Source organism: Urtica dioica, chromosome 1 (assembly GCF_054948205.1).
Source record: "Urtica dioica subsp. dioica isolate 48M chromosome 1, U.dioica_male_clone48M_v1_H2, whole genome shotgun sequence".
Lineage (NCBI taxonomy): Eukaryota > Viridiplantae > Streptophyta > Magnoliopsida > Rosales > Urticaceae > Urtica > Urtica dioica.
In genome coordinates this window covers 60,064,469-60,079,856 of record NC_142756.1, presented here as the reverse complement: position 1 = coordinate 60,079,856, position 15,388 = coordinate 60,064,469, and the positions used below count along the sequence as shown (strand labels likewise).

Here is a 15,388-nt window from a genome sequence, read left to right as displayed (position 1 = left end):
TCAAAATTTTTTTGACAGCCTAGATTAAAATTTTTGACGATTATTATAAGCAATTTATCACTTTCAAAAAAAATAATCTTAGGGTCAAAAAAATTAATCTTGAAACAAGATTTCTGCACATTTTGGCTATTTTACTCAATTAAGATAAACTTTGCTCTTTTGCAAATTCATAACTTAAAATTAGCTATTTAACTACATCACCCATTTTAACACTCAATGATTTAGATCAAGACACTGATTTGATTATCTTATAAATAAATAAAAAATAGAAGGTAATTCGGACTTTCCAAGTGGGTAAATCGTTAATGTAGCCTTTATCTGTAATAATCCCGCAAGAAACAGAAGAACCCCAAACACCAGGTTTAAGAAGGGTTTATGACGGCGTTTTCTCTCACTTCCAAATTCCAGCGATTCTGATCAAACCATTTGGATCGCAAGAAGAAGTAAGAAGAGTTCCAGATGTGGAGGAACTACGCCAAGCGAGCTTTCTCCCGAAACACCACTCACAAAACGTTGCCCCACCCTGGCGAGCGAGCTTTAGCGCCATTTGTGTTGTCGCGGCCGGAACGCCAATCCCCGAGCATCCTGGTCCGGTGGCTGGGGTCGGCGGCGGAGGCGACGTCGGCGGCTCCGTCGGACGAGGAGGAGGAGCGCGCGTGCCTGCTGTCGCCGGAGGAGGCCCGGGCGCGGAGCCGAGAGCGGGAGCGGCTGCGGCGGAGGCAGGTGAAGGTGGAGACGGAGGCGTGGGAGAAGGCGTCGGAGGAGTACAGCGAGCTGGTGTCGGACATGTGCGAGAGGAAGCTGGCCCCGAACCTGCCGTACACGAAGGGCCTGTTTCTGGGGTGGTTCGAGCCCCTGAGGGCGGCCATCGCGGAGGAGCAGCGGCTGTGCCTCGAGGGCAAGCTGGCCCGCAAGCGCTACGCCCCTTTCTTCTCGGAGCTGCCCCCCGACATGATGGCCATCATCACCATGCACAAGCTCATGGCCATGCTCATGACCAAAGACGGCCTCGGCGCCGCCCGCGTCACCCAGGCCTCCCTCGCCGTCGGCGACGCCATCGAGCAGGAGATCAAGATCCGCAAGCTCATCTCCAAAGGCAGACTCAAGACCAAGAAGAACAACAAGAACAAGAACAAGAACAACCAACCGCCCGACCCCGACGAGTCCCTCAAAGAGGCCTTGCTCAAGAAAAAAATCGAGGTGCTCATCCGACAGCAGAAGCGCAGGCAGATGCAATTCTTACTGAATCAGGAGGACGATTCCAAGTGGGGGCACGGGATCAGGGCTATGGTCCGTTTCCTCTTTCATTCCGTCCAACGAAATTAATAACTCTTTAAGTCTGTTGTTGTATTTGTAACCCTTGTTTTTTTTTTTTTTTTTTTTTTTTCAGGTTGGAAGTCGTCTCATTGAATTGTTGATCGAAACGGCGTTTATTCAGCCTCCGGCTCAACAGCACCACGAGTCTGATTCTCCTCCTGATATACGCCCTGCGTTTGTGCATAGGCTCAGGAGATTGTCCAAAGGGTACATCACAATCCATTCCATGTTTCTTTTTTTGTTCACCCAAGTGATGATGCTGAATATTTCTTTTTGACAGCGAAAGTGGAAAACAATGTGGCTTCATAGAGTGTGACCCTATGGTTCTCCGAGGCGTCGAGAGGACTGTAAGCGAATTCTCATTTATTTTCTATGCATGAAGCTGTTTGTTTAACCTCTGGGTTATTTAGTTTCTAATCTCTCGAGTCCTTGAGTTTTATGTTGATGTTTATTCTCGTTCATGGTTTCTCTTCAACAGGTAAGCCATGTGGTGATTCCATACATGCCTATGTTGGTACCCCCGGCCAAATGGACTGGGTATGTACTATGTAAATACCATACACTAGCTTTTCTTTATCTGCAATCTAAATATGCTGTTGGCATCTGGAAATTTAGGGAATTTGAGAGTTGAGAGTTTTTTTTTTTTTTTTTTTTTTTTTTTTTTTTTTTTTTTTTTTTGAACTGCAAATTAATGCTACTTTTCTAGTAGAAATGAGTGAGGAACTTACGAACCCCTAGTAGATGGAAAATAATTTTGAAAAAGAAATGGGTGTCGGTGTAGATATTATAGTCATATATGCAATCTAAGCATGCAGGGCGCGTTAAATTTGAGCTATTAATTTCCACTTGTTATTTTATCAGAAGAGTTTCCAGAAAGATTAGAAGGCACATTCCCTTGGCAATTTTTTCTGTGTTGCTTGTGTCATAATGTTTCTATTCTGTTTCCAAGCTATGACAAAGGAGGACACTTTTACCTACCGTCGTACATCATGCGTACTCACGGAGCAAGGCAACAGCGTGCTGCTGTAAAAAACGCTCCAATAGATCAGATGAAGCCAGTTTTTCAGGTTTGTAAATTTGAGATTTACTGAACTTTTTGTAGTGGAAACCATCATTGATGATACGTAACAAAATAAAGAGTATCCGCAAATTTCTGTTTTGAATTTCTTTCAAGTATAATTCTTACTCCTACTTGCTAGGCGTTGGATACTCTTGGGAGTACCAAATGGAGGATTAATCGGAGGGTTCTTCATGTTATAGAGAGAATATGGGCCACAGGAGAATGCATTGCGGATTTGGTGGACCGCAATGATGTGAGTTTCTACTCTCTCTCTCTCTCTCTTTCTTTCATTCTTTCTTTCTTGTGAGAATTATTAAGTAATAACATAGTAGAGTTGTTATAAATATAACCCCGAGATATTTATGTAGTGTTTTGTTCACATTATGAAAATTCAAGTCTCGAAAGTGATTCAGAGATGTAAAATTCAAGTCTCTGAAAATAGATCCTTTGCATACAGGTTCCTCTGCCTGAGAAGCCAGATACCGCAGATGAAACGGAAATAAGGAGTTGGAAATATCAAGTTAGAAGTGCCCGAAAAGAGAATATGGAGAGATATGCTCTGCGTTGTGATGTAGAACTCAAACTTGAGGTATGAACTCGGAAGAATGTTGCAGCAATAGCAGAACAAGTGATGGAAGGTCTTTTTATAAAAACAGGTAGCTAGGAATATGAAGGACGAGGCAGGCTTCTACTATCCGCACAATCTTGACTTCCGAGGCCGTGCATATCCTATGCATCCGTATTTGAACCATCTCGGTTCCGATTTCTGCCGTGGGATCTTGGAATTCGCTGAGGGACGTCCTCTGGGGAAGTCAGGCCTGCGGTGGCTGAAAATACACTTGGCTACTTTGTACGGCGGTGGTGTGGACAAGTTATCTCACGATGGTCGATTGGCATTTACGGAGAACCATTTGGATGACATATTTGATTCCGCTGACAGACCGTTGGAGGGAAGGCGATGGTGGTTGAATGCCGAAGATCCTTGCCAACTCTTGGCTGTCTGTATCAGTCTCACCGACGCCCTGAGAAGCTCTTCGCCAGAAATGCATATTTCACATGTTCATGTACACCAGGTATTAATAAATCATTACAGTGGATCATTACGGTTATGAGAAGAGTTGTCACATTTTTATTTTAGTTTTCTTGATCGTAGATTCCAGGTCGTAAATCACAGTATTTCCCGATGACACTTGGGCAATATTTCTATTTTAAACTTTGATAGAGAATTTTGTAAAGGACACAGAATTACAGTTTCTGATGATAGCCATTAGTCCATAAGAGAATGCTGAGTCGTGTCGGAAGAGAGCTTACGTGTCTACGTATTTATGCATACGCTTGTTGATAATTTATCCATATTTTGTGAATATATGTCCCTCTTAATTATATTTCATAAAGATGGAGTCTGACTTATTATTTTTTACATGTGTATTTCCTTATCTTATCTTATCTATAGGATGGTTCTTGCAATGGCTTACAGCACTATGCTGCCCTTGGGAGAGACAAGGTAATCTTTATGGGTGCATATTAGTCCATAAGTTTTCTCTTGACAATTATAGAGCGAATATCTTTGTACTATATAGAGGTTTTGGGGTTGGCTGGGTTGTAATTTCTTTTGGTAGATTATTCCAGCATTACCTGAGTTATCATCATGAAGATCTAAAACATGATATTGACCATTCATTTGTGTTCATATATGAGCAATTCTTAGTGTCAGTTATCGTAGTAGTTACTACTATAAACCTTGGCGAAAGCTAGATCGGGAAAAAAAGATCAAAATCTGCCCAAGTTTAAGAGCTTAGTGATGAATTAATTAACAAATTAACGAGGAACAAATTGGCAAATTTATCTACTACTGTTCAAATCAAGATGATAATGGTTTAATGGCTTCAATCTTCTCTTCTCACTAATCGTCCCCGTTCAGGTTGGAGGGGCTTCTGTCAATCTGATTGCTGATGAAAAACCCGCGGATGTTTATACAGGCGTAGCTGAAAGGTAACGTATTTATGGATAGAGAAATTTCTGACTGTGCAGTTTTGTTTTTTTTCTGAAGAAAAACAAATTAAGCTTCATTATTTACTTCGGTGAGCAGGGTGCGCGAAAGAATGAGAGTTGATGCACTGAAAGATCCTGACGAATTTCCAGAAGCATCATTTGCGAAAACATTACTTAGTCAGGTTCTTTGACATCTTTAGCCCGTTTAAATGATGTGGTATTGAAAAAAACAGATTTTCAAACAACTGGCAATACTAGCTGAATCTAGAAGTTAATTCTGTGTTGCGTCTCAAAAACCGCTTCTAAGCTAACTATATACAGCGAAGGTTAAAAAAATACTTTATGACCAACCCAGCCGTTTACTTCAGAATATGACAGATTTTTGTATTAGTAGACAAAAATACAGCAATTTGCGGTCCTAGACAAAATTCTCATGGTCAGAAAGCAGTTTCCAAGTTTGTTGCAATTGATTGCTCATCCTTGTGTTTCTTATCATCACTTGTAGGTTGACAGGAAGTTGGTGAAGCAGACAGTGATGACATCAGTGTATGGTGTCACTTATATCGGTGCTAGGAATCAGATCAGGAGGCGATTAAAAGAACGGGGTTGCTTTTCAGATGATTTAGAGATGTTTAGTTGTGCTTGTTATGGTGCAAAGGTTAGGAGGAAGGAAAAAAAAAATCATATTGTCTTTGCAAATCTTTTTCTTCCTTAGAGAAGTGCATTTTGAATTTCTGTTATTGAAGATTTGTGTTTTTGTCCAGACCACCATAAATGCTTTAGGGGAAATGTTTAATGCCGCGCGAGGGATCATGGGTTGGCTTGGGGACTGTGCAAAAGTATGTACCTAGTTCATTTTTTAGAATAATTCTACAATGTTTTATAATCTCATTTAATGAAGTATCTATATATCTCAATCATGAACAGATTATTGTGTCTCAAAATGAGCCAGTGCAGTGGACAACTCCGTTAGGACTTCCTGTTGTACAACCTTACCGAATATTGGGAACTCATTCGGTAAGGGCCTCGGTTAAACATTCAGTCAAACTGACCAAATGTCAATTATATTTCAAGTCTTACTTTTAGAGAATCTTTTTGCAGATTAGAACTTCCCTTCAGAGTTTAACCGTAAAGAGAGAAACAGAAAAGGTAATGTATCATTACTAAAATATGCAATTTACATCTTCTAGTAAGTAGCAAAAATGACCTCAGAATTCTGTTAATGATAAGCTAGCTGCGAATCAACATCAACCAGAATAATATCACCCTTCTTTTGGCGATCCTGTTCATCATCTTAGTCACGACAAGAAATACCACAACATTGTTGATATTCCGTAGAAAACATTTGGACCTTAAATTTGATGAATTATTGATGACAGGTCATGGGCAGGAGGCACAAATCAGCTTTCCCGCCAAATTTCGTTCATTCGCTCGATAGTTCCCATATGATGATGACCGCAGTTGCCTGCAGAAAAGCAGGCATTACATTTGCAGGTTGATTCTTCTGCTTATCAATATATACATGTGTATGTATATATATATATATATATATATATATATACATGTTCCGCTTCTTCTGAAATCTTGTTTATCGGTGTATCGTACAGGAGTTCACGACTCGTATTGGACGCACGCGGGCGATATAGATAAAATGAACCGAATACTTAGACAGAAGTTTGTCGAGCTATACGAGGCCCCTATTTTGGAGAATGTCAGTATCATCATCTCCGAAGTCACTAGAATTTGAGTTGCCTTTAAGATTGAAGTATAAGGGTTCGATTTAATATTTTTTTTTACCTGTGTGTTTCATGCCAGTTATTGGAGAGCTTTGAACGATCTTTCCCAAACTTGGTATTTCCGCCCGTGCCTGATCGGGGCGAGCTTAATCTGAGGGACGTGTTGGAATCACCATACTTCTTTAACTGAATCGGGGACTTTGCTTTGTGAATCCGTCGACAACGCTGGAAAAGTTCCGATCAGCAAATACAATTTATGATGTCCCGTTGTAGGACACATAATTAATGTACATTTCTCATGCCATGTGGCAAAGAAAAAGGACATGGTGATCAAGGTTCAGAAGCAAAGGAAGCTGATGATCGGAGTGAGAGGTCTCCACTGCTGATTCAGGCGGTGGATATTCATTTGCGGATAGAGATTTTCGCCATCAAAATACGATGATGCTGAGACGATAGGTGATGAAGACCTTAGGGTTCGCTCCTACTAGTTGTATCTCTTCTTTGTGTATATATGAAGCTTAGTAGTACGACACATTAAATTAACAGTTAAAGAGAGCATAATTTTTTGTTAGGATGTAATAAATTAATAGTTTATATGATGTTACGTTTACGAGACATGTTATTCTTTTTCTTTGGTAGTTGGAACTTGGAACTCGTCCAGATCAAAAGTGTTAAAAGAGTTTTTCTCGGTTTTAGTTTTTTAATAAAATCATATATCTTTCATTACATTGTTTTAAAACTCGCCCGTATTAATTTATTTAGCCTAAATTTCCCAAGTATTCAGAAGTCATATTTTTATTCGTTTACGTTAATTTTGTAACGTGTCATTTTTTTTTCTTTTTTGTAGAAAATAAAGTTTTCTATCTCGACAATAATGGTAAATTGACCATTTTTTTGGCAATGATCAAAGGCTTTCTGTTGATATCAGAACGGACCAACCAAACATATTTCCTTACATGCCATCATTATCTTCCTGCTAGAAAACTTTATTTTCTACCAAAAACAAAAATGTCTTTGCGGTCTATGAGTATGGTGACGCTGAGGGACAATGTCTTCGTGGAGAGTTGTTCAATAAAGGACAAACGTTTCACGGCGTCTCTCGGGTGAGATGGCAGAATCGTTCGACTGGTGGAGGTTAGTAGGAACTCTTCTTTCAGCATCTTTTTGAACAGGGAGGCTGCGGTTTGGTTGGTAAAAACGGTCGAAGAAAGTCTGGATCACGGTTCTGCCTCAAGATTTTGGAGAAGATTTGTTCGGAGTGGTTTCTCAATTTTAGTTGATATCATGACAAACAAAAGAGGATCTTGTCTGAGAATTATGAAAGTGGCACAAGGGGAAGGAAAAATGATTCTTATTCCAGAAGGAGTAAGAAGACAAGGTTTAAAAAAGTTCCTGAGGACGGTGGATGTGGTTTTAGGTCGCTGGTCAGCAAACCAAAATCATAGAGGCATACTCAATGGGTGGCAGCAATAAAAGCAGGAGTGCTTGCGGGATTTTGGGCGATTTGGCTTCTAAGAAACAAATGCATTTTCGAAGACGAATGCTGGAATGCAGAAGCCCTTCAAGAGACATCTAACAAACTCATAGCTACGTGGCTTCACAGCTCAGAGAAGGATTTCAAAGGCTACTCACTGGCAGATTTACAAAGAGATTGGGCAAGCGCCATATGAAAGCCGAAAAGAAAGAAGTTCCCTCCTTTTGTTTTGCGTCTTCTCCCGATTACCAAGGGTGGGAGATTTAGACCCTTTAGAGCTTTTTTTTTTTTGTCCCTATGTACAAAGGCCTACAGGGTCTCTTTTGGTCGATGTCTCTCTAAGACAGACACTAGATTAGTTTTTGTATCTAAGATCCATCTTTCCTCTGTATAACGGCCTATAAGGCCAGCTTTTGGTAGCGGTTTCGTTTTTTGGTTTGGCTCAGCCCGGTTCGCGTGCTCGATTGGCGTTGGATCCGGGGAGCAGGCTATAAACGTCCCTTCTTTGTGTAAAGTGGCTTTCGCCTTTTCTAATATATATAATGAAGTTACCGTTTAAAAAAAAAATTATCTTCCTGTGATGCCAAGAATTGGTCCATTTCTAAGAGGATAACATAACAATGAATCTTTGCACTTCCTCTGATCATTGGGCTCAGCCTTTGGTTATACTCCTTAGTAGCCATATCGGTCGTTTAACGATGTTCTTCCATCCCCGGATTGTCCTGTATGAAAAAAAACAAAACAAAAAACAGGGATAAGCAATTATCCTGAAACAAGCAATGAAATAATAAATATTATATCTCACCTTCAGGTGGGACCCATGTTTCATACTCCGAAGCATCATCAAGAAATGAAGGTTTCGCAGGACCGACCATTCGTTTAGGCTTTTTCTTATCCTTTTTCACTTCAGGATCGCTCCGAGGCTCTTGGTCACCGCTACCACCATCCTCATCAACGATCGACTGAGCTCTCTGGTGTTTCAACAGCAACGCCACGGCGTCCATTGCCATAACCTCGGCTGAGGCCGTCGAAGAAGGTTCTACCTGTTCTTGGGCTACGTTCTTCGTGTCGACTTGCTTCTTCCTCTTGCGGATGATCAACCCCGGGGCAGCATTTTCGATCCCGTCCCCGTCGCCCAATATCTTGTTTCTGTCTTTGTAGTCAACGAAGCCATCACTGCCCTGAACCGTGGGCGCTGCCACTGGGAGTTGATTCTCCTCCGTTTCGCTTTTCACCGCGGCTCCGAGCCACTGAGGCTTGGTGGGTACATACAAGGGGGCTTTGCTCTTCTCGGTTGTGGCGTTCATGGTCTCGGCGCCTTCTGAGTTTATTTCATCCCCTTTTTTCGTTGCATCTGAAGGCCCGTTCGCTGGCTTTTCAGGCTCACTGCTTCGATTCGGTACCTTTGGAGCCGGTTTCTTGATAGAGACCGCGGGAGTTATAGATTTGACGGGTACTGGTTCTTGTAGCTTCAAAGCTCTTTTTTTAGCAGCTTCGCCTGATGGGTCTGCAATCTTCAGGAGGTATGATATCCTATCGAATTCAGTCTGAAGAGCTGATAATTCGTCCTTGATCTGCTTAGTTTTATCTATCACTGAAAAAAGCAAGATAGATCACCATGTAAAGGACATTTTGGTTATTAGTCCTAGGAAGTGGAGAAAGTTGCAAGTTTGAAGACACAAATGTACTGTATTACATGCCTAACCTAGCTGAGAAGATATGTCTGACATGAAAGCATCAAGTGCGTCTCCGGTTTCAGGCACTGCTACTTTTTCGGATGCAATTCGGTTTTCCTCAGTTAAAAGCGACTCTCTTTTTTCTTCGATTTCTTTTGTGACGGTGTCTCTCTTATCAAGTAGTGAATCTGCAGTTTCAACCAATTGGTTTTGTGCACCCTTTTTAGCTGATGGTTTCTTCTTTGTCCGGTCGTAGAAGTCATCATCGTCACTACAAGATAATAACAGCAATAACTAAGTACTTAAGACCTATGGAATATCGCTTTTAAACACTGTAGATTAATAAGGGTTGAATCAGGTCATCAGCGGACAACCAACTAGCAATAAGAATCATATTGATGTTGTAAGACTAGCTACTGAGAACACAATCAAGGATTTTTCCGGGTTTTTTTTTCCCCATTCGTATGATCATTAACCGTAAGTTGTTTACCTCAAATATTCATCTTCTTCTTCTATTCCCCCTTTCTTCTTCCCAGTAGAAAGTTTTCCACGTGCACCAAGACTTTCTCTGATACTATCATTTAGCGTCTCTTCCAAATTCTCAAGTTCTTCCAAGATCTGTGGATGGAAGCGTAGAAATATGTTGAAATTTTTTTCCTTCGAAATGGTAAAAACTCGGGGTGTGCTTTTATTGAACCCCCATTGTATCAATACATAGAAATATGCTAGAGTTTTCAACAGGGTCAACTTATACCTGTGCCATTCTCTGTTCATTTCGGGCAATCTGAGTTTGTTGTCCCTGTGTCAACCCACCTTGAGATATGTCTTTAGCACGTATAGCATCTATTTCTTTCTTCATGTGACCAATCTGTATGAGACATACATCTATCAGTAAAAAGGTGAAAACTAGAAGCTCGAATGAACACAAAGAGCCTCAAGTAGGCATGGCGACCATTCAAAAGTAGACAAACAACAGAAAAACAAAGATAATTTTGTTTAAAGAGAAGAGCTCGATTCTGCAGAATTATGAAGGATACTCTGACAAGCATGATTGCAAAGATTTTTTTTTTTTTTTAAGAAAAATCAGGTCTTTTATTGAGAAAATCGGCTTCGCCGAAAAAAGAACATTACAGACCCGATAAGCATGATTGCAAAGATAATGATGAGATATATAGAATGCTGGTGATCAACAATGGTATATAATGGGTAGAGCTTCAAAAATGATTTTTACTAAATCCAAAGCAATGCTAATATTCAAAATGAATACACACACACACACACACACACACACACAATTAGATCTATGTTTGAATTACAAAGCATGAAAGGGGGCAACAACTAACCTTTTCCAGTCTTTTAATTACTTTTTCACGGGTTTTTTCTTGCCTCTCAGTTAGCTGTCCTTTATAAGTTTGCCAAGTTATTTCATCAACGTCGTCCTAAATGTCAAAACGGCACGATCAGTAATATCACGGAATTCAGATTGTATTTCCACTGGATCACAACAAAATGACCAAGTATCCAATGAAAATCAGTAGTAAGGAAGAATAAAATTAAAGTAAGAAACCTCAGCTTCTTCAATAGCATCCTCTCCAATGCCCCATGAAATACCATCTGCAAGAGATGCTTCTTGTCTTGCTCGATGAAGAGAAGCTTCCCGATCGAGAAGGGATGCACGGATCTTAGCTTCTCTTTTTATCTTCAAGTTTATTTCCTACAGAAGAAAAGCACACAAGTTTTTATGAAAAAATATTTACTGCAAAGATAGTTGGAAAAGAAAGACAAATAGAATTTGATATGTAGACCAGTGATAAATAGTTACATGTGTATAGGTAGTGGAAAATCTAGCAGCGGAAAATTACTTACTGGTGGCATCAAATCTGTTGGTCCTTGGAAAATGTACAAGCGAGTTGATCTAGAGAAACAAAGAGATTAACGTTATCAAAGACATGATTGCATCTCCATTTAAGACATTATACTGTCATCACTTTAGGGGGAGCCAATTTTGTTTCGAGTAAAATAATGAAATAACAATTCAATGAAAAGTGGGATACGTACTGCCCAAAACGAATGACATCACCAACACGTAAATCCACATATGTCTTCTTTTCCACCTGATTACAACGCAATAGCATTAGAAGTTGGTTAGATGCTCATATTCACTGGTTTATGCTTACAGAGTACAGACTACTAATATCACGTCATTCGATTGTGCATGACAATGCAGTGTATTGTGCTTTGTATATATCCTATTGGAAAATAAATTACAGTAACAATCAGTCAAATCAGTTCACAAACCAGTTCACTGCATTTAAACTTGCCGAGTGTTGGGTGGAATTTCTATAAATAAAAATAAATTATTCCTAATGTTACTATCAGTTTTAATCACAACTCGAGTCTAACCTTTCATTTTCCTTTGCGTGCATGCAATGTAATGTTGTAATTATTTAAATCTCACCTGTTTCTTGTTTACGGAAGTACCATGAGTACTTCCGAGGTCATAAATATATGCTTCTCCACTTCTTTTGTACTGCACAACTGGAATATATAACACAAAAAGTAAGTGGTATGTAGGTAATCTCAAATGTAAACATCTCTGATGGTCAACAAAAATGGTAAAAATGAAAAAGAAAACTACTAACATAATCAGCAGGCACTAAATAAATTTGCTCAAACAACTTCCGCAGTATGAATCAACACATCAATCTAACAAAAGCGGTCTAAAAGAAAATCCTAAAATTGATTGGGGTTAATTGTTACATGTTCAAGGTTCCAAACCATGAACAGTCATATAAATTTAAGACTTGAGCTTGAATTAATATCCCCCCATCTGAACTCAAACTCTGATTAGCATTGACAAGGAAAGGAAGATATTTACCAGCATGAAACCGAGAGATTGTTGGGTGATCGAGTACGAAATCACATAAATCCACACGACCAAACATATAAGCCCCTTTTTGGTTCCTGAACCACACCAGAAGATTAAATCAATACAGAAAACATTCATTTCCATCGCAGAAATGCGAGTCAATGGAATCAAAATCATAATCACAACTCACACTTCAAAGCGGTCGATGATAGACCCGTCCTTGAGAACCTCAAAGCCGAATTGATGGCACGGAGCTCCGCTCCACGGCGGAATAGTGTACGGAACCTCAGGCGATCGCTGCGGAGGCTGAGAAGAGCTCTTCCCGTCATGGAGCGAACGCGGCTCCGTCGTAGCGTCGCTCCGGAGCTCCGGCGGAAAAAGAGGAGGAGGAGGGGGTGCCATCGGGGTAGTCATGCTCGCCTCCGAAGTCGATGCCTCTTCGTCTACGTTTCCGGTCGCCGGTTTAGGGTTTGAGCCTCTCGGCGGTGGAGGTCCCATGGCCGTCGTCGTCATTGTTAATCCAAACAGAAAACAAAAACTAGAACGGTTTATAGAGAGAGAGAATTACAAAATGGGGATGGGTTTACAGAAGGAGGGTATTTTATGTAGTTTTTTTAAGAAAGAAACTAAAACTAAATAAAATAAGAAAAGAGTATCATATTAAGTGGGGGTTACTTATAGAGAAATTTCATTAATTGGACCTAAAATTTAATAAAATATTAAAATTAGACCTCTGTTTTTAAAAATCCAAAAATGAACTTTTAGACCAAAAATGAACAAAAATGCTCCTCTGGCCAATTATTTTTGTCTCCCTCTCTCATTCACTTCACTTGATCTCTCTCTCTCTCTCTCTCTCTCTCTCTCTCTCAACCCAAAAAAATTTCACCGACTTGTACGATTCCATATGATATTGTTCGACGGTGGTCAACGAGTTGATACAATGGCATATGATGGACCCTCTTCAAGTTCCGACGGTGGTGGAGGCCCAAAAACCCGAGCTCCCAAAACGACCAAAAAAGTGAGTTTTGCAATGATTTTTTTTGTTAAATCTCATTGTAATAGCTAGAATAGTGACTAGCCGTTAGTATTTATAAAATTTGAGTTTATTTTGGCTGATTTGGGTCGGATTTAGAAAGTTAAGGTTTCAAATTGGGGATGAAAACCATGAATCCTACGATGTGATACGATGTCATACGATGAAATTCATAAGTGTGTACGATGTCATACGATGATATACGATGAGTTTAAATTTATTCAAAAAATTTGGTCGGATGATGCGATACGATATCGTACGATACTTTACGATGTTGTATGATATTATACGATAAGTTGCAATTCTGACTGTTTTTTTAGGACAATTTAAAGTTCATTTACAATGTGCCTATTTTGGGTCGAATCACGTACGGTGGGACCTGTTAGGAATATTGTCCACTAGAAGATGATGATTACTAAATAAGATAAGAAGTTACTTTATTAGTATAATATGATTAGTGGGTCGAGGTCTGATAAAATTCATAATCAATAACAACTATCATACATAGTCTCCGTATCAAACTGAGTCGCATGTTGGGCATCTGAATTTGGGCGGTGAACTAAAACAAGGTCGATGATTGATATGCGCTGGACATCTGAGTTTGAGCTAACGAAACGCTAAGGCTCCGTTTGGAACCCGGAAAATAGGAGGGAAAGGAAAATGGAAATCCCTCGTATTTTACTTAGGTTGTTTGGATTGAGGAAAATATGGTAGAAAAAAATATGATGTAAAATGCGAGGGAAAGTGTATAACTAAAATGAGGATTTCATTTTCCTTCGAAAATCAAATGGAAAATGAGAATCTCTCAACATTTGTCTATGAGGGGATCACATTTGTTTAGGGTAAAAATGTAAAACTTTTTAAAAATTGGCAAAAAATGTAAATAAAAAAATTTAGGGGGGGCTAATTAAAAAAAATCATGGTAAAAATGAAAAAAATTTAAAAAAATGGGTCAAAAGTGTAAATTTTTTAGGGTAAAAATGTAAAACTTTTTAAAAATGGGCAAAAAATGTAAATAAAAAAAAATTAGGGGGTCTAATTAAAAAAAATTCAGGGTAAAAATGAAATTTTTTTAAAAAATGAGTCAAAAGTGTAAATTTTTTAGGGTAAAAATGTAAAACTTTTAAAAAATGGGCAAAAAATGTAAATAAAAAAAATTTAGGGGGTCTAATTAAAAAAAATTCAGGGTAAAAATGAAATTTTTTTAAAAAAATGGGTCAAAAGTGTAAATTTTTTAAGGTAAAAAATGTAAAAAAATTTTAAAATGGGAAAAAATGTAAATAAAAAAAATTGAGGGGAGGGGGCTAGAGTCCACCTTGGACTTGAGTTAGCTCCGTCCCTAGTCTCATCATTATTTTCCCGTCAATTTTCTCTCATATTTTCAATGACTTCCAAACACAATTAGAATTTTGATTTTTTCTATTATTTTCTCTCATATTTTCATTTTCTCTATTATTTTCAATTTCTCTCTTATTTTCCGAGTTCCAAACGGAGCCTAACTAAATAGGTGTTTTGGGAAGTCGGGACATGATCGTAGAAGAAAGTGATTTACATATACGGAATCCAGCCTTCCTGAAAGAAGGTAAATGTTCTCTCACCTAAGGGTTGATTCCAGAACCGATAGATTGCTAGCACTTCTAGAGTTGGCTTACGTTCGGAAGAGTCTTTCGTTGGGGAATCAACTGTGCTTAGGGTATATATGTAACGAGAAAGGTATAACGGAACAAATTGACCTATCTCGATACGGGTTGATTCTGGACGATCATGATCACGTACTGACTAAATCAATGGATACTCATCACGATGAGTAAATATAATTCTAGTATTATGGGAGAGTTCAGTCTTGGCTTACACGGTGGAGTAATGACCAAGATTAGACGAAACGATACGTAAAAGAAAAATGACTGTTTCGTCTTTTGATCGAGTTTGTTAAGCTTCAAATACTAGGTCCATATCCCCGATTCGGCTTCGATAAAGTCGGATAAGAACGTTCATATAATAATGGTTTCATTGGTATAGTCTCACTAGCTGTAATCAAGGTTCAAAATGTCGTTTTCGATGTCGTTTCGAGCCTCCTGATTTACGGAAATTCGACGGAAAATCGAACGGAAAAAATGTGGAAAACGGCAAATAAAATACCGTTTTGAAATGCCGTTTTCGATGGAAAACCGACATGCTGATGGAAAACCGAACGGAAATATTGTTGTTCAATATGTTAATATATATACACA

The 15,388-nt window shown here is 39.1% G+C and overlaps 2 protein-coding genes across 3 annotated transcripts; one reads left to right on the top strand and one right to left on the bottom strand.

Annotated features, from left to right (window-relative positions):
* Nucleotides 1–334: 334 nt before the first annotated feature.
* On the top strand, nt 335–6,704 carry LOC149408316 (DNA-directed RNA polymerase 2, chloroplastic/mitochondrial-like). Its single transcript, XM_089616774.1, has 18 exons — nt 335–1,290; nt 1,391–1,524; nt 1,598–1,664; nt 1,796–1,854; nt 2,267–2,384; nt 2,517–2,630; nt 2,835–2,966; nt 3,034–3,450; nt 3,831–3,881; nt 4,299–4,369; nt 4,467–4,551; nt 4,875–5,027; nt 5,134–5,208; nt 5,297–5,386; nt 5,471–5,518; nt 5,749–5,863; nt 5,977–6,080; nt 6,185–6,704. Exons 1-18 carry the CDS (start codon nt 460–462, stop codon nt 6,293–6,295), a joined length of 2,775 nt encoding a protein of 924 aa, XP_089472900.1. The 5' UTR covers nt 335–459; the 3' UTR covers nt 6,296–6,704.
* A 350-nt stretch (nt 6,705–7,054) lies between these two features.
* Nucleotides 7,055–12,708, bottom strand: LOC149408315 (SMAD/FHA domain-containing protein). Of its 2 annotated transcripts, XR_016299725.1 has the most exons (13): nt 12,315–12,708; nt 12,134–12,219; nt 11,714–11,793; nt 11,314–11,369; nt 11,122–11,170; nt 10,823–10,969; nt 10,599–10,694; nt 10,010–10,123; nt 9,746–9,873; nt 9,285–9,526; nt 8,385–9,173; nt 8,158–8,301; nt 7,055–7,081 (listed from the first exon to the last, which is right to left on the bottom strand). XR_016299725.1 is itself a non-coding variant. In XM_089616766.1 (12 exons), exons 1-12 carry the CDS (start codon nt 12,635–12,637, stop codon nt 8,252–8,254), a joined length of 2,160 nt encoding a protein of 719 aa, XP_089472892.1. In that variant the 5' UTR covers nt 12,638–12,708; the 3' UTR covers nt 7,910–8,251. The 2 variants fall into 2 exon arrangements, 1 of the variants encoding a protein (XP_089472892.1); XM_089616766.1 differs by lacking the exon at nt 7,055–7,081 and having other exon boundaries at nt 7,910–8,301.
* Nucleotides 12,709–15,388: the final 2,680 nt, after the last annotated feature.

Coding starts and splice junctions, on each gene's coding strand:
- LOC149408316 (XM_089616774.1), top strand. CDS start 460: ATGTGGAGGAACTACGCCAAGCGAGCTTTCTCCCGAAACACCACTCAC. Junction 2,631..2,834: donor ATTTGGTGGACCGCAATGAT/GTGAGTTTCTAC, acceptor CTTTGCATACAG/GTTCCTCTGCCTGAGAAGCC. Junction 3,451..3,830: donor CACATGTTCATGTACACCAG/GTATTAATAAAT, acceptor TCTTATCTATAG/GATGGTTCTTGCAATGGCTT.
- LOC149408315 (XM_089616766.1), bottom strand. CDS start 12,637: ATGACGACGACGGCCATGGGACCTCCACCGCCGAGAGGCTCAAACCCT. Junction 12,220..12,314: donor ATCATCGACCGCTTTGAAGT/GTGAGTTGTGAT, acceptor GGTGTGGTTCAG/GAACCAAAAAGGGGCTTATA. Junction 11,171..11,313: donor GATGTCATTCGTTTTGGGCA/GTACGTATCCCA, acceptor TTGTTTCTCTAG/ATCAACTCGCTTGTACATTT.